The sequence below is a fragment of the Anomalospiza imberbis genome, chromosome 3, assembly GCF_031753505.1.
Source record: "Anomalospiza imberbis isolate Cuckoo-Finch-1a 21T00152 chromosome 3, ASM3175350v1, whole genome shotgun sequence".
Taxonomy (NCBI): Eukaryota; Metazoa; Chordata; class Aves; order Passeriformes; family Viduidae; genus Anomalospiza; species Anomalospiza imberbis.
The window spans coordinates 51,775,142-51,798,795 of record NC_089683.1 but is presented as its reverse complement, the minus strand read 5'-3'; the positions used below and the strand labels follow the sequence as shown (position 1 = coordinate 51,798,795).

The 23,654-nt window shown below is 37.7% G+C and overlaps 1 protein-coding gene across 1 annotated transcript in view; it reads left to right on the top strand.

Moving 5' to 3' along the window:
• LOC137471936 (triadin-like) overlaps positions 1-20,902 on the top strand; it is a 106,968-nt gene extending 86,066 nt beyond the window's left edge. The window contains exons 12-15 of the mRNA XM_068186642.1: positions 1,674-1,727; positions 14,002-14,034; positions 15,226-15,252; positions 20,802-20,902. Of these exons, the coding sequence (XP_068042743.1) occupies positions 1,674-1,727; positions 14,002-14,034; positions 15,226-15,252; positions 20,802-20,887 (200 nt within the window). The 3' untranslated portion in view covers positions 20,888-20,902. The remainder of the gene's footprint in view (positions 1-1,673; positions 1,728-14,001; positions 14,035-15,225; positions 15,253-20,801) is intronic.
• Positions 20,903-23,654: the final 2,752 nt, after the last annotated feature.

Here is a 23,654-nt window from a genome sequence, read left to right as displayed (position 1 = left end):
TTTTTTTTCCAAATTATTTTAGTTTCTCAGATATTAAATGTTTAAAATCAAAATCTTTGTATAACACAAAAAACCTTAGCTTGTTTTCACAGATGTTATGAAAAAAATTTTTAAAAATTCAATGTCAAGCATACTCTAGCTGAGAGCTCAGAAGGGGATAAATGAAAGAGTCCTGCTGTTTCATGTTAGGTCCATTTGACACTTGAAGAACATCTGTGTTGGATTTCTTCTGCAAAAACAGGCACTCAGAAAAGGGATACTAAGTAAAATCTTCTTCAAGGTCTTCTACAAATTTGCCTGATGGAGGGGTGAGCACCCCAAATAATTACAATGCTGTGATAATAACTAAGTTAGGATATAATTATCAGCTGTGGGCTTTTAAATGGATGGAAATAATGCAATCCACATTGCACATTCAAACTATATTTTGTTTTCATTTCATTTCACAAGACAATCTGATGCATCTTTTATGAACTTCTCAAAAGACTGGAGGGGAAGAACTCAAAATTACATTCCTGATTTAGCCATGTTCTTTTCATTATACTAATACAGTGACAGATGTGCAGGATTAACTAACATTTTTTGGCATTCTGTAATTCAGCTTGTGATTAAAATGATTAGTTATTTCCTCTCAAGATATGAAAATGTGAATTTTAATTTGAAGAACCTTCTAGTTGATACGAAAAAATCTTTTATGACCATTGGTGCCGTTTACCTTATGGATATTTGTTAAATTATTGTGGTTTAAGTACAGGTTGTTTTGGTAGTTCCTGAGGATAAAAGCAATTACTAAATAGTAATAAAGAGTGAATAAATCTAGTAGGTTACTTAGGTTCTTCTACATAGGGATAAAATTCCTCAAATCCACATGGGGATACACACACCATTAGTCATTAGGCCCTTCATTCTGCAAGGACATGCTCTACAAACAAAGACAGTATAATGCAAATGTTTCTTGAAAAGACCAAGAACAGTTAAATGGCCAGAGAGGGGATGTTTCTCTGCTAGGAGAATACAACAAGTGCTCTTTCAATTGCAGGATCAAAAATGAAGGCATTCTCCCAGTGCTACTCCATTCTTCAGGATGGAGGGAGATTCCTGGTATAGCCAACTCAGTGGATGTACTTTGCAAAAGCAGCCCAATTTCATCTCTTCTAACAAGGGCCAGTTTCAGATTAGGGGAAAAGATGACACTGTGAATAGCTGTGGGAGCCCCTGAGGTACCACTACTGAATTCACAAGAGTGAATCCTCAACGGCTGCCAGAGGCTGGTCTAGGACCTTCTGCTCTCCTAACTGCAAGATCAGATGCAGAGGCTCCCAGCACACAGCTGCTGCCTGAGGGGCAAGGCCATGCTGAAACCCCTACATGCCTTCCTTCCTCTGCTTTGCCAATAGATATTGAACAAGTGAGCAGAAAAAGCTGAAAGAAGGGATTCAATGCCTAACAACCAGAGCTCACTAGCCCTTCAGCTGGTAATTCTGTTGCTGCCTTTGAATTTATTGAAGACAACTCAGCCCTTCTCCCTTTAGGTAATCTCTTTGTTTAACTCTTCAGTTAAAAAAATTGTTACAGGCTTCCTCACTGGAAGCCTTTCCTCAGATTTCTGTAGGGTTTTTAAAATATAATGCTTTGTAATAAATAGTTTTTTTCTTTTTTCACTTTTTTTTAAGAGCCAGCAAAAGCTCCTGCAGCCAACCTAGCCATCAAAAAGGCAGCAGCACCAGGTAAAGAAAAAATATGTTTGCATGCAGTGTATTTCTTGTACTCTTGAACCAGTTTATTGCATCATAGCACCATCTGCTGGATTGCACATGAGCCAGTGGTTTTTGTTAGCTGTAGGGGTGATTTTTTGTCTGTTTTGCTCTAAATCATTGTGCTAATTTGTATGTGAAATATTTGCTAAGAAAAAAAGTATTTAGCACTGATTTCTAACATTATGTTTGCTTCTTGTCTTCCCATGGCAGCTGTGAAGTGCCATATTGAGCCCTTCTGCAGGGCTTGAAATAAAAAAAAATTAATAATCTGAATGTAAAGTCTGATTTTAAAAGCAATATTTACAGAAACTAGTTTCCATGTGAAGCTGTATTTGAGCCCTTTGAGAAGGGGATCTGGTATTTCAAAGTACTGATGTCATAGTAGGTTGTCAAAATTGAGCTCTTGGATAATCATAAATATGCACTGAAAAGACAAGCAAATTTTTTTTAAACAAATAATGGCATAAATTCCTATCTGAAATTAGATGGGATTGTAAAAATCTAATAATTTTTATTTATTTATGATCTTATCTGCTTCATAGCCATCTTCAAAAATGCCACATCTCATATCTGCTTTATTAAATAGAACTCAATATAATGAATAAAAACCTGAATAGTTATTATATTTGTAGTTTGACTACATTTTATATTAACTATCAAAAAACCCCTCAGAAATTCCAATATGAAAATGTGGAGAGTATAAAACCATAATACTATTCTAGTCTAAAGCAGGATAGCTGGTGCTGCACCAGACTGTGCCATTGAGCTGTGCCTGGCGCTGGCATCCCAGCAGTGGCCAGCCCACACTTCCTCTGCTGCTTCTTGCCTCCAGCTGATCCCCCTGTATGGATCTAAGATAGCTTTTCCTTTTTTTTTTTCCTTTAAGACTGTTTTCTGGCTATCTTTCTCTAATTCAGGCTATTTCAGAACTCTCCTCCACTGAAAAAGGGAATAACAACTTGCATCAGTAGGGGTGAGTGGGAATTGGTCAAGGATCAGTGCAAGCCAGGAACACCTGCAGTTGTCTCTACCACAGAAGGACTCACAGCCTGGAATCACAGAGGATGTGGGCTATTGCAGTATATATTGTGTGGCTGTACCAGGCACTGTATGACACTGGCCTGGGAAGCACCATTTCCCCACCAGGGCTCCCCATCCCTGCCTGCTGCGTTTGTTTGACACCACGTTCATCTCTGCTAACACAACAGGGGGAGCAGTGTAAACCACCCCATTGCCATGGCTTACAGCTGAAAGCTGTGCTAGGAATGTGTGTGGCAGGGTGTTCAGCCTGTCAGTGAGTCTGGCTCCACAAACATTTACATTCATGTCACTGATAATTTCTTAAAGCAGCTTTGATGCCAGAGTGTGTTGTGTAGCTAGACCCTTAGAAGTCTCAACAGTACTCTGTAAAATTTACGTTAGAACCATATGTTTATAATTAATTCATTCCACCTGCTTGCATCCAATATTTGTGTTCATGTTTGAAAAATATTCCAATAAGTCTGCTTGTTGGCAAGAATGGCGATGACAGTAATCTGCTTAAGAAAAAGAAAGGAAGAAATATGGCATGACTTCTTATGGAAAAATAAAACAAGTTTGTCTGTTCTGACACATTTCTAAATATCTAGTTTGCCTTAAAAATTATAAAGAGAAATAGGTTCTTAGTTCTACATTTTAGTTTCCCTTCCAGTTCTCTGAAAATTAATTTACCACCAGAATAACTCACCATAGCAAAATATTAAATATGCTTGTTTGGCAACATCATAAGTAGACTGCTGCCTATCAGCACAGTAAATTAAATACATTATCCAATTTCATATTTAATTTTCTTCCACATTTCTTATTACATCACAACCTGTACCCAAGAATGCCTAAAGCTCCAAGTTTACTCCTCTTAACAGGTTGAACAGACTGAGAGCACAGCTGGTCATCTCACAGTGCATCTGCACCGCATATGTTCCTGATCTTAATGTCACTGGTTGAGAAATCCCTGCCTAATTCAACACACTATTTTAATCTCCCTACATGTATACAGAGAAAGCAAAGAAAGTGAATATGGAGTTTGGAAGTCTATGAAGACTTCTGGATCTGCAAGCAGACAGCTGCTCTAGGAAACCAGTCTCAATAAATTTCCATCACTTAATTTTGAAAGTGGATATTTTCAAACATTACCAGATTTCTCTATCTGGAAAAAATCACCTCTTTGTCATCAGAAACTGGGCTTGAGATCCCAGTATTTGGCTGTAAAGCAGAACAGTTTAGTAGATATATGCAAGTGATGCTGTTCTAAGTGAAGAAATCAGAGTTGAAGATGTTTTGTTACACGTCTTCCTCTGTAACCCTGTTTTATGTTGTTCCCATTCTAAATCCTGCAGGCATTTCCTATTTTTTTTTCTGCACAGTGCATTGTCTGCCCAGCTGTGCCAGCAGAACAGGGCTGAGAGTGACCTACCCTTACAAAATATTAGTCTGTCCTTTTACCCTGAAGAGTGGCACAGGTTTCTTCCACAGGATTTCCTCATGCACCCCTTGAGTGCTGGGCCCAGCAGACTCTCTCTGAAGAGTTTCTCAGAGCCAGGCATGTAGGTGGTGAGTAGCTGCCTCATCCTGACATCTTCTGTCAGGAGAGGGGGTTAGGAGGGAAATCTCCCTCTTATTGCCATCCCTCTGGAGCCTCACACCTCAATCCTTCTCATGCCCCGCAGTTGTAGCTAATTCTGCTGGGTGAACGTTCCAGCTGCCGGTGGGGCAGAGTCGTCACACCTCGGTTTAGTAAGTTTGCTGGGTCTGTTTTGTCACTGGGAAAAGCCAGTGCATGGAGCTGCAGGACAGGGGAGGGAGCACAGGCTCAATGAAACCATGCAGAGAGCATTTCCAGCTAAATTAGCCAGAGGCTGACCGTATTCTCTGGCAGGCAGTGAGGAGCCTCAGTGCCACTGGTTTGTGGCACTCCTGGAGCTAGGGAGAGGGATGGGAACAGCTCATCTCTGAGTACCTCTCAGGAGACGGCCTCCCTTCATAGGCAAGACTCCTGCACTTTCTCTAAGCACCAGTGTCACTGCTTTCCCCTGATAATTTGCCTGATTTGAAAACCAGCTCTAACTCTTTTCAACACTGCAAACATTAAATCCTAATTGCTGCTTAGAATTTCCCTGGAATGGTCTTGAAATTTTTTATTAATTTTACAGTACGTTTAACAGATTTTGTACTGTCACTTAACTGCTTAATTACTGTGTTTTAATGCCTATTTTTTCTCATCTTCCTCTCCACACACATGCAAAAAAAAATATTTTTCATCACTTGCTTTGGGTTCATAATAGAAACTACTTTTAAGCAAAATTTCCCCCTGGAAAATCAATAAAATTTAGTCTGGATCCAGAAAGAATAAAATAAATATGACAGACAATAGCTAATTTTAAGTGCTTAGATGTCAGCTGCATCCAATCTCCCAAAGTGACTGCCAGTTGTACCAGAACTACTATTACTTTATTATGCCACCAATTTTTCACTGTTTGTAAAAGGCAGAAAGAGGACATTTTGTATGAAATTATGTAAGAAATGGGTCCATGGGGTAAGTACAGAATATTAGAATGCAGGCTATACTGAAAAACTTGGTTGGAGGATGGGTTGTATAGGTTCAGATCACCCTGTCCAAAGCAGGAAGCACTACTGGTTTTACTGGCAATGGGCACTATTTACTTATTTACTTAGCAGGGAAGTTATTTTAACTCTTGGTTCAAGATAAATGATTGTAACTAAAATGGCAGCAGGAAAGCTATTCCCATAAGGTATAACCAGTTTTAATCTACATAAAAAGGGAAAAAAAAAAACCCAGAAGTTTATGGCACAGTAGATATGTCTGAAATGTAGAAAAATTTTGTCAAGGAGCTGCATTATTGATTATCTTTTAATTATCACCTATAGGACACAAGTATATATAAAGCTAAAACCATATGTTACAGAAGAGTAATAAAATTCAGCAATTCTTTTGCATAATTTAGCAATGCAGTGGAACAAGCAAACTTATCATGGATTTTTTGTCAGGTCTCTCAGATTCAAGTCTCAAGTCACATGTCAGGGATGTATTTTACTCACAGCCCCACACCCTCTGCATTATACATCAAACTATGTATTCTCATTTATACTCATGTATAGTCAGTCCAAGAGGAGAGACTTCGAAAATCAGGGTCAAGTTTATGTTACACACCCCCTGTAAGTACTTCTGGAGAAAGGAAAAGGCGCCTGTCTCTCTCTTTCTCTGTAGGGACATAATAAAGTTTTCCATCCTGCATTCTCATCAAGATCTTATGTCTGAGGGCCTCTGTGTGCCCTGAAATTTCTCTTCATAAGCAGCCACTGCACCTGGTGAAAGCATCTATGCATGTATTTCTGTCGTACTGATGTTACCAAGAAAATTATTCTGGTAGCTGGAGTAGACAGTTAAATTTTCTGTTTCCTGAAGTTAACCCTCTCAGACTTTTTCAGAACATAAGCACAGCCATTCAGTTTATATTCTGGGTTTACAGTCTATCTTTTTGGCGACAAATGTTAGAGGTAACTTACTGAATGTAGAAGGACAAGCTTTGCAGTTTATTTCTGTAGAAAATATATCTTCACTCAGCAGGTGTTTATGCAGCGGTAAACAAAATACTGAAGCCCTACCTGTATTAATACTGCTGCTCAGGATCTTTGAATTTAGACCCAGGATCATTCTGCAGTCCTTCTGAATCACCAAAACTTTATTTTCTGTCAATTTTAGCATAATTCTTCCTCTGTCCCACCTTAGCTTTTTGGGAAGTTAAATATCATATCTTCTCTGACTTAGTAATTTTCTTTCTGGTTTCAATGGGATGGTTCCAGTCTTGCCTGTTTTTGTACGGTAGATGGAGATTATCTGAGCTCAATCTCCAGCAATATGCCGAAGGAAGGAGAATCTGAGTTTTGTTCCTCAGCTGTTTGTCCCAGGGTGCTTCCACTTGGCTTTATTGAAGCCTCAGAGCTGACTCTGCTTGTGGTACGCCAGGAATGCACTGCACCCTCAGCAGCTAAAATCTTGTTGCTGGTGCAGTAGTCCATCACTCAGTCACTTAATATTTACAAGAATCTCTTATGTGGATGGAGATGTACTCCACAAATCATTTCAACCCACTGACATTTCCATCTCAGTTGAAGTCTGAGAAAATAACATGATGTCTTAAATTGTCCACAGGATTATGTAAACTGAGCCATTATCTGACTCTGAATGGAAAAGGAAAAATGAATTCTTTACTTATGTCACAATAGATGATGCCCTGTAAGGGAAAGAATTTTCTGATGTTAGAAGATTTAACTTTACAACCATGAATTCTTTATACATAGGATTTATTTAAATAGAGCATGAAATAGCTTATTTTACACTAAGCTTTCTAATCTGAAATCCAGTTTTAATTCACCATTTCTAAAATGTTTTTGAGTAAATGGCCTAAAATCCATGATATTTTTTTCTACTTTTGCTGGGATGTTGAAATCCCCAGTCTCATAGCTTGGCACGTTATTTTGCATTTATACTTTCCTTAGTGTATTCTCTCTTCTAGGATAATATAGAGTTAAAATAATTTCCAGTACTTCCTTTCAGATCACAGTGTGTGTGAAGACACTTGTACTGTAAATGCAGTCTTGTTTCTTTTTTTGTCACCAGATATTTGCTATGCATCAAAGTACTCTTGCATTGCTAACACAAAGACAGCACTACTTTAAGAGCAAGGCAGGGGGAGCAAGTTAACTACAAAAATTATTTTTATTCATACATGAAAGTAAAAATAATATCAATAAAAGAGTGTCAAATTAAGTGCAATTAAAAAATTGGCGCTAACAGGATTATATAAGTGTCCACTCTTTACAGAAAAGGCATTTTAAGGTGCTTTGTTCTGAGGCTGGCAAACTTTCATAGCCCTGAACTTGTTTAATTATTCGAGTGCACTTTTGCCTAGAATTGGGCCCAATTTCAACAAAGATTTAACATATCTTTAACTCCATCTTCAGTTCACAGAATCACAGAATTCACAGAATAATGAGGTTGGAAGAGACCTTCAAGATCATCAACTCCAACCCATCCCCTAACACCTCATCTAGACCGTGGACTGAGTGCCACATCCAATCTTTTTTTAAACACATCCAGGGATGGTGACTCCACCACCTCTCCTGGCAGACTATTCCAGTACTTTTTCATTCCTACCATAAAAACTTTTTCCTCATGTCCAACCTGTATTTCCTTTGACACAGCTTAAGGCTGTGTCCTCTGGTTCTGTCAGTTGCTGCCTGGTGAAAAACACCAACCCTGACTACAACCACCCTTCAGGAAGTTGTAGAGAGTGATAAGGCCACCCCTGAGTATCCTTATCTCCAGACTAAACAACCCCAGCTCCTTCAGCCATTCCTCACAGGGTTTGTGTTCCAAGCCCCTCACCAGCCTTGTTACCTCCTCTGGACACGCTCAAGCATCTCAATGTCCTTCCTAAACTGAGGGGCCCAGAACTGGACACAGCACTCAAGGTGCAGCCTCACCAGTGCCGGGTACAGGGGAAGAATGACCTTCCTGCTCCTGCTGACCGCACCATTCCTGATACTGGCCAGGATGCCATTGGCCTTCTTGGCCACCAGGGCACACTGCTGGCTCATGTTCAGCTGGCTGTCGACCAGTACCCCCAGGTCCCTTTCTGCCTGGGCACTGTCCAGCCACGTCATCCCCGGCCTATAATACTGCAGGGGGTTATTGTGGTCAAAATGCAGAACTCGGCACTTGGATTTATTGAACTTCATCTTATGGGACTCTGCCCATCCATCCAACCATCTCTAGGTCTCTTTGCAGAGCCCTCCTACCTTCCAACAGATCGACACACGCTCCCAGTTTAGTGTCATCTGCAAATTTACTAATGAAAGACTCAATCCCCTCATCCATGTGGTCAATAAAAACACTGAACAGAACTGGCCCCAGCACAGACCCCTGAGGGACACCACTGGTGACTGGCCCCAGTTGGATGCAGCACTGCTCACCACCACTCCCTGGCCATCCAGCCAGGTCCTAACACAGCAGAGAGTGCTCCTGTCCAAGCCATGAGCTGCCAGCTTTTCCAGGAGTGTGCTGTGGGAAACAGTGTCAAAGGCCTTGCTGAAGTCCAAATAGACAACATCCACAGCCTTTCCTGCATTCACCAGGCGGGTCACCTAGCAAAGCATTCAAAGGCATGTTTAAGCTTTGTTGAATCCAGACTATCGCATACACTACGGATATAATTATCTTTCCAGGCATTAATGTTCTGGAAGTGGTACCAACTTCATTTCGCAATAATGGAAATGAATGGGCCTCATCCAGTTCATTGTGGTCATTATGAAAATGTCACTTGATTTGCAGGGGAGCAGTGGTGTGGATTAGACTTTTCTATAACATATATTCTTATATTATATCTACAATTTATGATGGACAGTTTTAATGCCATTGCTTTCTGCCTGTGAAGAAAAGCCTCAGATCAAAGAGATGGAACTGAATGCAGTTGCATTTCATCCAGGCTTTTCTTTCTTTTTTTTTGCACAAAATTTTTATCTGATATTTCCCAACAAGGTAGCAGATTTCTGAGAAAGATACAGAAAACTGTAACCTGCTTTCCTTTTCTTCACAAAAAGCCATAAGGAAAACTTTTGCCCTCCTCAAAAGATGATAATATATAAAGGAGTGAGTATATGTGTGGCATGATTTCATGATGTAAGAGGTTTCCTTGGTGTCTTCTCGTTCCAGAAAGAAATGTATTTGTACAGTTCATGATCTTTATAAATAAAAGCATAAAATAGTGGTGAGGTTTTCTACAATGAGCAAGAAAATAAGAATAGCAGTGAAATATAGATAAACACATACTCCTTGGAAGCCGGAGAACAGGAAAAATCTAGTTTGATGCAAGACTTTCTCATGTGGATTATCTCAGGTCTAACTACATGATTGAACATATATTGCAACATTTCCCTTCAGCAGAAGGGACTAAAGGGATCTCATCTTTATCTAAATGCTTTTGTTCGCAATATTCTTAATGACAGGATAACTTGGAAAGCTCTACCACTCTGTCTCATTTGGTTTTATTTAACCAACATGATATGAAGTTCCAAGAAGTTTTATGTATAGCCTATAAAACCAAGATTACAAAACTATTATACCAAGCTAATTTTCTGATAAGGATTTAAGTATCTAAGACTCTGCATAGACTATGACAACAGTAGGCTTTGCTGAAATATTTGTGGTAAAAGATAAACAGCACTGCAGATAGCACCATTTTCTTTTCAGCTACTGAGTGCAAACAAAATGGTGTTGGTTAATTAACATGTGGTGCATCCCACACAACAGCATATCCACTTGAAATGCCATTTATTTAAACTTTTCCAGTCTGTGTCATTCCCAATAAAAATTTTCTTTTCCTGAACCATTCTTTGACATGAATACTTTATCTGAATTAGGAAACAACAGGTGCACAAAAACACTCATACATGTGTGCACATACCTGTATAAATTATGACAGGAAATCAACTGTTCTTTCCTGTCAGGTAGCAGAGGGTCACCCTTTGTGACTGTCTATTCTGGTACTAAAGATTAAAATACACCTCAGCAAATTTGCCAGCCTAGATGCTTTTCAGCGCTGTTTTTGCTTTAGGGAATAATGTGGCTTAGGGAAGAGCTACAGAGGCAGGTTCACGTTTTCTTCTCTCTCCCACCTACTCTGAGTTGCCTAGGAATATGTCACTAGTAATGAAGCAAAAAACACATTTGTATGGTTTTATGAGCAACTTATACATAACTGTGCCAGTTTTCATAAAAAAATAAAAGCCATTTGTTTAAAGCATCAGAGCAAATAAAGATGGTAAAATGTCAAACTAAATCAAATCTCAATTCCATGCATGGTAGAAAAATACTATATTACCAGCAAAACTTCCCTGAATAAAAATATGCTGTACTGTCTCATATACATGCAAAAATGGTTAAACATAAAAATAATGACAAATGCCATGGCAAATATTTGACCTGTTTACAGCTGGCAATATCCTTTCATGTGTCATACTAACTACTTGAAAGTACAAAAAAAAAGTAAAGCATAAGACATTGAGATCAAGGAATGATAACTTTCAGCAAACAGGAAAGACCCAAGTCTGAAATTTCCTTCAGTTTATGGCTTGTGCAATAAAAGTTTTCAGTTAATTCCATTCAAATATCAGGACATGAATCACGTGGAATCTCATGTCGTGTCAGATTTCCCAGAAATGCTTAATGTCAAATTCTATGTTATTCATTTTTATAAATTTTCTCATGGAAAAGGATTTTATTTCATATGCTTCTGGAAATAAAACTGTTATGAAAGAAGCGCTATAGGCCTTACCTCATGTTTTCAGTTTAGGGAAAAAAATGTGAAATAAAGCTAAATAAATGGATTCTTTTAAACTTTGCCAAAACACTTGCTTGAGTGTTGCTAGGATCATTCTGTTCCCTGATCTCCTGAGAGCTGAGAGATCTTAGAATGAGAGAGAAAAATAATTGCCTAAGAACCACTAAAGACTGAATTACATTTCCTTTAGTTTCCATTAAGCTGTCCTGAGCAACAGTCAAACAGAAACCCCCACAATACCAGTGAAAATTATAATTTCCAGAACAAGTCCTAAAATATCTGCAAGTGGAGAGTCTGAAGAGCACTCGGGCTACACAAAATCAAAGCTGCAGATGTTGCCATGATTAAGAGCATTGAGCCAGCCAAGCCACTGAGTCCCAAACTTTTGTCCTCTCAGTTTTAGCTATATTTTTCCTCCTTGACCTGTACTACAATTACAACCCAGGGTAGGATGCCATCAAGAAAATACATTTATCCAGGCAATAAATACCACCTTGCTCTCTATTTCCATCACTTTTTCATATTGTGGGGAAAATCACAACCATGACTCTTTTCTTTTGATGACACAAACCAGCTCCATCATCATTTCCACTAAAACTTCATTTCTCATATAAAATATGTCTTTAAAGAGCCTACAATATTTTTAACATTTGTTATGCAATCAATATATTAAAATATTATTTCTATAACTATATTAAGACTATATTGAGCCTATATTAAAGTTCATTATTTCAGTCAATTAATCTTGATACTTTGAAAAGTAAATTCTGGCTCAAAGATATTGTTTTTGAAGTTGTAATGTAATTCCATAAATGATTTGGGGAAAAAAAAATAAAAATAACTTTTTGTTTTTAGAACTTGGCTCAAAGCTTTTTTTTGGAAACTACATTTTTCTTTGAAATATATAAAAGATGACTCTTCAGAGAGATCTGAAAACTCAGACAAAAAGGAGCATTTTATTTCAGATAGAATGGAAATGTATCATTCAATATAAGCTTTTTTGGGGTGGGAATATGGAGTAATGACATATTTTGGTTAAAACTTAACAATTGTGGGGTTTTTAAGATCAATCTGTCCTTTCAAATATTAATTTTTTTCATAGCTTTGCATGAACTATGTATCTTTTATTTGCCCACTGCACAGTCAGTATTAGCATTGATTACAAATTAATATTTAATGGAAATATTATTCATATTAATGTTGTTTATAAGTATATTTAATTTTATGTTGGCTTTTCTTATTTCCTTTTTCTTATTCAATTGAGTGATAGGTCACATCTGTGAATAAGGTTGCTTTTAGTGAGGATACAACATTCAGAACCACTTTCAACACGGAACTTTATATCTTGATTCTAGAGTGGAAGCTGTTTAAACATTAATGTTGCTCAACTCTATACCACAGCTTTAATATAAATATAAACTGTAATAAGCCTGGAGAAAATACAGTCATTAGATAGTGGTAAGCAATGAGCTTGTATTTTAAAGTATTCACCGTGAGTCCTGTGTGCAGTTTTGAGCACCACAATATGAGGATATAAAGTTATTAGGGAGCATCCAGAGGAGGACTGTGAAGATACTTAAGTGTCTAGTGGAGATGTTACATGAGGAGTGGATGAAATTACTTGGTTTGTGCAGCCTTGAGAAGAGGAGACTATAAGTAGACCTCATTGCTGTCTGCAACTTCCTCTTGAGGGGAAACACTAGCAGACACTGATCTCTTCTTTGTGCTGACCAGTGACAGGACCTGAGGGAATGGCCTGAAGCTGAATCAGGAGATGTTTAGGCTGGATGTCAGGAAAAGGTTCTTCTCCCAGAGGGTGGTTGGGCGCTGGAACTGGCTCCCCAGGGAAATGGTCACAGCACCAAGCCTGACAGAGTTCAAGAAGCATATGGATGATGCTCTCAGGCACATAGTGTGACTTGGCACTATGCTGTGGAGAGCCAGGAGCAGGACCCAATGATCCTTGTGAATCATAGAATCATAGAATATCCTGAGTTAGAGCTCAATAATATCCCTTCTAGTTCAGGATATTCTATGATTTGATGATTCTATGATCTATCTTGTGATCAGTCAGCTCAGATACTCTTGAATTTAGGAAATGTTCTTGTGTGGATCCAAACTTGCACAGCACAGCCTTTCCATATGCTGTTTAAAAGCATCTGCAGATGGAAAAAACTATTTTCTTTGCTACTGTGAATGTCAGCACTGGCTGGTAGATGTTGTTCAGTCTCTATCTGTGACAGGCTGCCCTGATGCCTCTGTGAGGGGGTGTTAAAGCACATTCTTGCAGCATGGAAAGAGGTGTTACAGAAACTACCATTAAAAAGTAGCTGTCCTCAAGCACATATAGTTGGGTTGCAGACCTCCATTTAAACCACCCTGAAGCAAAACTGCAGATGTTTTTACATACACGGTTTTTATGGTTTCCTTTTAGAACTTTATTATAAAAGTTGAATCCTTTGCTCTCCCTTATTAACAGCTAATCTGACCCTGTGTATCCAGTGTGAAAACCACTGAAGAGATTGATTACAAATATAAAGGCTTTATTTTGACACACTGGAAAGCAGGGAAGGACTCACTGAACTGAGAGTCCATAGAAATGTGTCACATCCAATAGCCAACAGTAACATTAAAAATAATTGTCCAAGGCAATCAAACAAATCATTACAAGAAGCCAAATGTACACTTTACCTTTTTTTTCTTTTCCAGAACCACATAAAACAGAAAAAATAATGGAACCTGGTGAATATTCTCTCCATTTTATCTTACTTTTTAAAAATTCTAATATTTTAAATTAATTCTTGTCAGAAGTTAATATTTGATATTTTAAACATTTGTTTTTACAGGCAAAACAACAAAGAAAGAAACAAAAGTACATGGTAAGTCCTGTAAAAGATTGTAAGTTTTAGAGTCTCATTTATCTGGTTTGATTATCAGTTGAGACAGGATTACGTAGAGGAATTTAAAAAATGAAACCATGAATATAATTTTGCTGGTTTTATTAAAGTTACTTAAGCAATTGAATTGATGTGAAGCCATCATTCGGTCTTCTGGAACTGAGATCTAATTAAATGCTGAGAAGAACAAGAGGGAAATGATTCTTTATTTTATCTTTTAAAATCTTTCTCTTTTCAAAGAAAGTTACAGTAAATGGATGGAGAAACAAACACAAAATACAAGACTCAGAAGGTGGAGGGTAGGAAAAAAAAGTAGGCTGTTTAATTTTTTTTTTATGCAGAGCACCCGTGCATTTTATTGTTGCAGCAAGGTGCTCTTGTTCCCATGTGGAACCCACTTCTCCAGTTTATCCAAATTTGGGAGAGCATAAAGATTTTCTCCTTTTATAGCCAAGCTTGATGACTCATTCATCAGATGACTCTATTTTCTCAGATACAAATTCAGAGCAAGAAATACCTACAGTAGAAAGTCAATTTGCAGAAAAATGAATCTGTCCTTTTCTATAACATAAAAGCCTGTCACAGGGCTTCAGAATGAAGGTGTGAATAATGAAAAAAAGAGAAATGTGGTAGTTCACTTAATTTGCATTTAGTTAATGCAATTGTGAAGAATAGTAAAGAAATGAAACTAAGAAAACTTATATAAAGAAAGAGTTTTGAAACTGGATCCTCCTCTGTATCAATTCTAGAAGTTTCAATAAACTCAAAAAAAAAAAAATTAAGTGCAAAAATTTCTAGCTTCTGCAAATCACTAAGATTGTTAAAAAAACATTTCTATTGCATGTTGCATGTTTAATATATGCTCATTCTGGAGCTTATTTTACTCCTTGTCTCATCCTCACACTTGAAAATAGCAAAGCTACTGAAGCTCCATATATAACTTATCTATTGGCCTTGTTTTCCACTGCTTTTAATCTACAGGTTAATTAGTCATCTGCCATGAGACTATCTAAACAAGCAACACATGCGTGTGTCAGCTTTTGTCTACATAAAAAATGAAATCCTGCTCAGCATAGATAAATAGCATATTGACAAAGGGAAGAGGTGTTAGGATCAATTTTATTTCCATTATTCATTTATGCAATTTGTTTCTGTGAATGTTTTATTTTACAGCAGCTGTGGAAACTCCAAAGACAAAAGGTGAGTAATTTGATTGGTTTTGAAAATTGAAATGGAAGAATGCTGCTGTTAACTTTACTGTAATGAAAAAAAGCTGCTTGTGAAAAAACTTTTAACAATATCATTTATTTGAAACAGACAACTTTTTAAATTATAATGGTGTCTTCCTTGCAGCATCTCAAAGGAGGCATCTTTTCCTCAAATTTTTCATGGACTAACTGTAATTCTCCAACAATCTGAAATTCAGTTTCTAACCCTAACTCAAGCCATAAGGCTTTTGTGATAGGCAGAAAGGAGAAGTAACCAATCTTCTACAGAGGCATGACACAAAGCAATATTTCTCTTTTTGCCATTCAAACTTCAGGACAAACCCAGTGACTGAACAGTTGTTTTCTTTAAGAAGTCTAGGGAGTTTTGCAGGGAGGTTTGGTGTAACAGGTTTTGCCTGCCTTTCATACATGAACTGTCAATGGCAGAAGGTAGGAGGTGTGAGAGCATCAATTCTTACTCCAAAGGTTCCTCCTTTCCACAAGGCACAGGGAACTGGGACTGGTGAGCAACATCAAGGACGTAAATTCAAGCTGAACAAATATAGCAAATATTTAATTCCTTCACATCAGTGTCTGGTTTTTGCAGACATACAGTGTAAGTTACTAGCTCCAAATTGCCCTCAAGAACATTACAGATTTCAGCTGGAACTTTAACAAAAATGGAAAATGGAATGTCAGGTTACAAACTGCCCTTCATTTGTAGTCCATATTTATTCATGTCAATGACCACCATACTTTTATAAGCATTCCCTTTCAGACAAATAGGAAGAAAAAAAAAAGTTTTAGGTAGTTCAGTTAATTAAGGATAAGTAGAAACAGTGGGTTTCCATTATATAATATAGGAATAATTCTGTTATTTCTGTTATCAAAAGAGCAGTCTCACGACTGAAGGTGCTGGCCTCAGCCATATTAGTTTCGCTATAGGATCAATGTTATATTGAACCTGAAATTGTTCGCCAGTGTATATGTAATGACAACTTTGTTTTATTCCTCATTAAATAAAAATGAGCTGATTTTAACTCTGGGGAAATTGTTGATTTCTTAAACATTTTTTGTTAGCATGTCATCTAAGTTTAACTTTATGTTGCTAATTTTGAAACTCAAACTTAGCCTGTATCCCAGGGGGAAAATCATATTTTTATGAAAATGTTACAGCTGTTCCTTTTGCCACTTAGCAAGAATCACAAAGGAATGCTGTTATTTTCTTCTATATTCCTTTGTGATGCAGACAAATTCTTGTCTGCAGTAGTGTTTAATACTAGTCATTAAGTAGTGTTTAATCTTTCTTCAAGTCTGAAGAAAATAATATCTTTCCAAACCATATTTCTTGGTTCTACATTGTTGCTATTTATTTTTTTTTTTGTTTCTCATTTTTCTCCTGTTAGTCCTTAGAGACTTAGCAGCTCTCTGGGCACAATGTGATTTTCAGTATTCAGTAGGTGTTGGCAAATGTAAAAATTGTTTAACATATTCATGGAAGGCAAACAATTCTGTTGTGAAAAAAGCAAGGCTTTTGATGAAATTATCTTCTTTGGTAATTAAACAAAATTAATCTGGCGGCATAGAAGGAGGTGTGGGACATTCCCACTACCCTGTACTTCTTATGAACTATCAAATGCACATGGAGCTTTCTTGCATTTTCTCAAAAGCCACTACAGCATGAATTTTTTAAATTTCTCTATATAATAGAACAGTTCCTAAACCATAACATACACTTCTTAGGTTAATGATTTCTTGATTTTTGTGATGTCATAATGAGGAGCCTCTGACCTCAGGGTTCAGTGAGTGAAATGTTGTTTGTTTCCAGTGGGAATGATTTCTTTCAGTCTTCCATCACACTGGGCAAATATCTCAAAATAGCTTTAAAATCAGTGACATTTTAGAATGCATATTTTTGATGTTGATGCTAGTTATGCAACCTGTCTCTTTTGGGATAAAAATATTCTGACAAATTTGATTGTAGCCTACAACTATTGAGACTGCACAAATATTTGACTGATTAATTGTTCTCCTGGCCACTTTCAGCATAAAAAAATATCTGCTGAATTGTCTCTCATTTGTTTCCTAAGAGCTTATGATGGAATCAGAGAAACAATTATAAAGTAAATTGCCCATTTGACTTACATTATGCCAAGTTGTCAAGAATTTTGCTGAGAAATGACAAAATAGATGTGGGAGTATTTCTCCACTTGTTTAATCTATTTTTTGAAACTATATTTTACTGAAAATATTAATCGCTGATGAATTCCTGATTTTACCTTCATTTTATTTTGTATTGTTTCATGCAGGAGTTTTTGTGGGTTTGGTTTAGGATGGAGGGTTGTATTTCTTCTTTATTTTTTTAATGCCTGCCATTCTACAGAAGAGAAAATTATAATATATTACAACATTAATATTACCTAAGTCATATGGCTAAAAGATTAGCTTTTCAAATAGGGAATACTTAGAACAGGATCATTTTTCACAAAGAGATCATCTTTCAGGCTGCCATTCAGAAGTGGCAAGAACTTTGAAAATGCCCAGTGGAAGAGATGACATCTTGACCTACTCAGAAATCGTGTCTCTATTCTGATCGAAACAGAGACAACCAAACCTTCTGAATCTTATTCCAAATACTGATTCTACATGGATGGGCTTCCTGTTTATGGAGACTTTCAAAGTGACAGCTATTACCTTCATGATAAAAGACCTCTCAGCATCATCAAAGTAGCTCATGCCTCTCTTCTGAAAAAGCAAAGGGAATAACAGAATGTCCTATTTGTCCTCCCAGACAATAGGAGACTCTCCCAGACTGCTCTGCCATGTCTGGATGATATTACTTGGCAGTTCCCAAAAGTTACTGGAGCTCTGTTCTGTCTAAGCAAATTCTTCCTTACAAGCACTCACTCATGGAAGTGGTGCTGTATTACTGAGTGCACTGAAAGCCAGAATACTGTTAATATATCTATAACTGGTTGTTATAGCAGCCTCGATGTTTCTCAAGGAATGGAGGTTCCTTCATGATAACCACACTCTTGGTCTACCACCACCACATACATTTGATGACTAAACACCTGATTTTCTCAGAAAGCTGCACTGTTCTTCTAGCCTGCAGTTCAGTATCCAGAAAAAAAATACATTTATTCCATTAGTATTCTGGCTTTCAGAAATTTTACAAACCAAAAATCCTTTCATTTCAGCTAAAAAGGATGAAAATGCTTTGAAGAAAACAATAGTTCTCAATAGCTTATTTAACTCTTGTCATAGCTGCTTTTGCAGTTTTAATGTGAAAAATATATTTTGAAATGAGTATGGGACATGTTTCTGGTGTCCCTTTTCATATATTTCTTTCCATATTCAAATAGGCTTATTCTTCAAGATATTGACCACTTCAGTAAGCATTTTAGAAGCACTGTGATATTGATTTGCTCAGTGGCAGGGCTCAGTGCTCAGATTCATCTTGGCTTATCAGAATCTAATCCATGGTTAGTATAAGTAGTACTGCTGATCTGGGCCCAAGTAATATGGATGACAATAGCAGAGGTCTACAATAAATATTAAGGGTCTTTGGTTCTTTTTGGCTTTCTCTGTGTCTATGAACACCAATAAAAAATTAGGTACTCAGGGAAAAAAAAAGGGAGTATTCCATTTCTATCCTTGAGGATTGAGTCAGACATATTTTCAACCTAGATTTTATTTTCAGGAAAATTGAAGATTATCTTCAATAAAATAAGTTCCCTGAAGTAACTGAGGTGCAGAAGTGCAATATTTCACTATTTACATTGAGCTTGCTCACAAACACTTAAGTGATGCCTGTGAGTGGGTTCATCCCACACAACATGAAGCAGTTCATCTATTGATACCTGACTTTTCACTGAATCTCAGATTCAGGGAATCTGGGAGCAGAAGATCATTCCTTTGGTCACCAGCCCACCAGCAGACCTTGCAGACAGACCATAGCTTATTGACTGAGTTGATCTGCTTGAGCCATCATGCCCAGCAGTTCCAGAATGCTCTCGAAAGCATGTCCTGGTGGCATCCCTGAGGCCAGACTTGCAGTCCAGGCAGCAGGGAAGCAGTGAGCACACATGGAGGTACTTCATAGGTCCTTTGAATTCCCTGACTTTCTCAGGATAAATAATAATAACAGAACATGACCCTCAGATTTTACTTTCTCTCTAAAAGCCAGACTCTTAATTTTCAACTGTGATTTGTTTTAATAAAATGATAGGGTGAAATAACAAGCTGAGAGGTTGTTATATGTACTAATGACCCCAAAGCTGCAGTTATTTTCTATACCCAACAGATATAAATTAATTTTCACTGTCCATTTTACATCCTGCCACCTATGCTGATTGTTTGTTCTTTACTTTCAAACAATGAGAGTGAAGCTTATTTTCTTAATGCCACATTTTTTGTCTCAAACACTGTAAGACAATAGCCTTTTAAATTAAAGCAAGGATTTTATTTATTGTAATAATTACAAATTATGGCTACAAAAGCTTGGTTTCACAGAAGTGAAGTCTTGGAAGTGCCACTTACAGCTAAACATGTATATTTATAGATTTACAATATTTAACCACAAATAATTCAATGAAATAAGAAATATATATGTTGTCCTGAAGATATTACCTTGTACATCACCAAACCTGCAGTGTAAATTGTCAGAAACTATAAAAGATACCCATATCCATGTGAGCAACGTCTAATGGTGCCCCTTCTTGCACCACCTCTTCTTAGATAGTTTTATCCTTAATATCCCTTGTCTCCCAAGATGTGTAAATGAATTTACAAACTGTGTTTGCCAAGCTTGTGAATAAGCAATTGGCTATGTCCATGCATCCTGACTTGGGCTGCTACAGCTGCTTCCTCTGGTGTCAGTAAAGGTTAAGCAGCCCTGCTTCACAAGTGGTCTGGTCCACACTTCTTGCTTGCCCACAGAAATCTCAGTATTCGGAAGGATCAAGTTAGAAGCCATAGCATACACTCCATTTGTGGCCTGCTTCCTTCACTGAGACTAACCATGTGCTTAAAGCTGAGAATATGGTGCAATGTTGTGCTGTGTAAGGGGTGCAGAGTGGAAGTTTCTGCTGGTGTGAACAGAAAACCATGCTTGCTTGGGGAACTCTTAAATGGCTGGGCAAGGTAAAGATCTGCTTGCTTTGCTCTCTTCTCCATTACAAAAGATGTGCTGCAGGTTATCCCCTGTTTCACGTGACATCACAGAATAATGTAACGGTTTGGGTTGGAAGGGACTTTAAAGACCATCTACTTCCAAGCCCCCTGCACTGGGCAGCCCCATCTTCTGTTTGATCATACCTACTATGTATTTTCTGAAAGAAAGTATAAAAAGAAATCACTCTTCTTTCAGACAGATAAAAAACATCTATTATGTATTCATATCTCGGGGGGAATCTCATGATTGGAAACCTTTGAAATCTTTTGACTGAAAATAACATGTAAGGAATTAAGAAGAGCTTTGTTTGACGTACCAACACTGCTGACTAGAAATCTTACTTAAAACATATCTTTTATTTGCAGCCGGACTTGAAAAAAAAGAAGGAAAAGCAACAAAGGCAGCAGGGCAAGGTAAAAAGAAAAAAATATGTTGGTGTTATCTCTCTTAAAACACAGTGGCACAGAAACAATAACCTCAGATTCAGAGCTGGATGACAGCAACCTTTAAATCCATTGGTTCACCAGTATTTTTTCAGACTTCTACTGTGTTTGTCAGAGCAACAGGGAATTTCCATTATAAAACTGGCTTTGTCCCACTTCCACAAAACTACCACCCCAACAAAAAGCTTCAGGTAGATGGCTGCCCACTTCAGATGAAAGGTTCTGTGCTGAAACTTAGTGTCCTACTGATCTTGCAAGAGGCTTCCTGCCCCTGTATCCTGGACAGGGATCAGCCTTTGCTACTCTGAGAGAGTAACTTACAATGAAGTAAAGGGGCAGAGGCTCTCCGAAGTCAGCTCAGCTACCCTTCTTGTCCCAGATGAAACATCAGCCCCATGAAGAGTCGCAAAGGTCCACTGCAGAGAATCGCAAAAACTTTTGAGACCAGACCTTGTAGAAATTTTTCACAAAAATCTTAGGATTGGTATGGATAAGGCATGAGTGGGAATGTCTGAGTGGGAGCACCGAAAGAAAAGCTGCAAGAACCAGGTGTGAATGACACATAGTTCAGAGGGACACAAAGTCTATATCCAGTGTCCCAAGCCACCAACAACAGGAATACCAAGGAATGGTCTACACTAAGGCCAAAACAAAACTCAAGCCACTGAGTGAACACAAAAAGAGAAGGATTGATGCCTTAAACCATCTAAAGATGTCTTTTCCAATTATACACATTTATATTAGTTATTATTATTGTTATTATTACCTTCAGCATTATACCCTGCATACTTGCTTCTTGTACGCTTGTTAAATGCAATCCATTCTTTTTTAGGTTAGTAGGGTAAGAAACAAAGTAATAAAAAGGGTGTCTAAATGCCCAAAGCTTATCAGTTCAGGCTTCCTCTATGTGATTGAGGTGATTTTTGTACTTACTCAATCTCAAATTGGCAGCTAGAGTCCTGATGATGACCTTGCCAGTAACCCTTAGTATAAAGGTGTAAGACATATTTACTGGCGTAGCTTTGGTCAGTCGAGCTATTATCCCTTTTCTCCAGTCTCTCAGCTTCAGCTTTATTCAGAATTACTCAAGCCAGCACAGACACCCTGCAGCAGCTGTCAGCTGCTTGGTAGTTGTCAGGGAAAATGTTATAATTAGGTGGGCCTTGGCCTAGATTTCAGGCATTGTTAGGCTGGGTATCTGCATTATTTCCCATTGCCATACAAGTACTCCTCCAGATATCTACACTGCTTCCTCTCTTTTTGTCTGCTTCATGCAGCAATGAAGTGTGTGGTTGCTGTAAGATTTATCCTTTCTCCAATGTACCACCATTAGCTGGGATTTTATCTGCCAAACATTTTAACTGTGTCATAAAGAGTGCAGACTGGGCAGTACAAACTATAGTTTCACATGGCTGGCATGGAGCAGGGTTTTCTAAACCAGAGGTTGTGATACCCAAGGAACTCAAAATGGGGGCAAACTGTTTCCCATGACAGCAGGCAGCAGCAGCAGCACTGCCTCCCCATGCCAGCACTATCTAGTCTCTCCAAGTCAAAGGAATAAGAGCAACATGTAATGTCTGTCACAACTATTTCTGCAGCTTCTTCCCAGTGCTGGCAGCAGCTCAGTTCCTTTGATGCACAGAAGTGAGCATAAACACTTTCACACAGCAATTCCCTCTTCTTCTCATTTCTGCACGCTATATGTTTGGAGCTACTGCCAACACATTGATCACTCAAAGAAAAACAAGCAGAAAAAAAACCCTTTCTGGATGCTTTCTGAATATTACTATATGCTTATATTATTCACAGAATTTGCATCAGAACACACTTCAGAAAATAGAGGGATTTAGTCGTGGTCAAAACCAGGACTTGCAATCTACGAAAAACAGTATAAGACTTGCAGGAAAATCTGGAGTGTTATAGACTGGATGTACTTAGCAATCACTACATAACTTCATTGTTTCAAATAAAGGTTTTAGTGATTATTGCAGCTTTGACCTCAAACCCCCACATCTGGAAATGGGCTGAAAGATTGTAGCAATAACTCAGTTCAATGGTCTTTTATTAGTTATAAAGCCAAACTACAGATAATATTTGTAACTGTTAGAAGATGAGCCAGAACGCACTTAACCTTAACTCCATTTTTTGAAAAATGTCATGAGCAAATATCAGATAGTTTCCAGCAAGTTAATGCCTGTTACTGAGAATTAATATTTAAAAGAGATGATAAACAGGTATATTTTTTTTCTGGTGGTATCCAATAGGACTAAGAAAGGAGACTTGCCATCAGTTAAAGAAGATCATATCAAACATGGGGGTTTCATGTTCTTTGTGCATGTATGAAAGGCAAAAGGTGGGAACCATGAACTTTATTCACATACTCTGTCAAGAAACAGTGGAGGTTCAAGATATATTTAATCTCTTAGGGTCAACATGCATTTAAATACATTTTCATTAGTTGATTATATTTTTTTTAAATTTCCCACGTGAACATGTATTCTAACATTTCCTTTTTCTTTTCTCTTTTCACATTTGTTTCCTTTCCCTTTTCTTTCTCCAGACAAACCAAAGATGAAGCAAGGAAGTAAGCAATAGTTTTACTTATTAAAGTAACATCTTCCACAAGAGTTTGGGTAACTGTGCTCTTAATAATGGAGGTGTACAACAGCTTTAATTTCTTACTGGTGGGGTTCTGAAAGTAAAGGCCTTATGTCATGCTTTAAATTACTTATTTTGGCTGGAGCTCAGTCTTCAGCTGTCTTCTTTTTTTTGTAG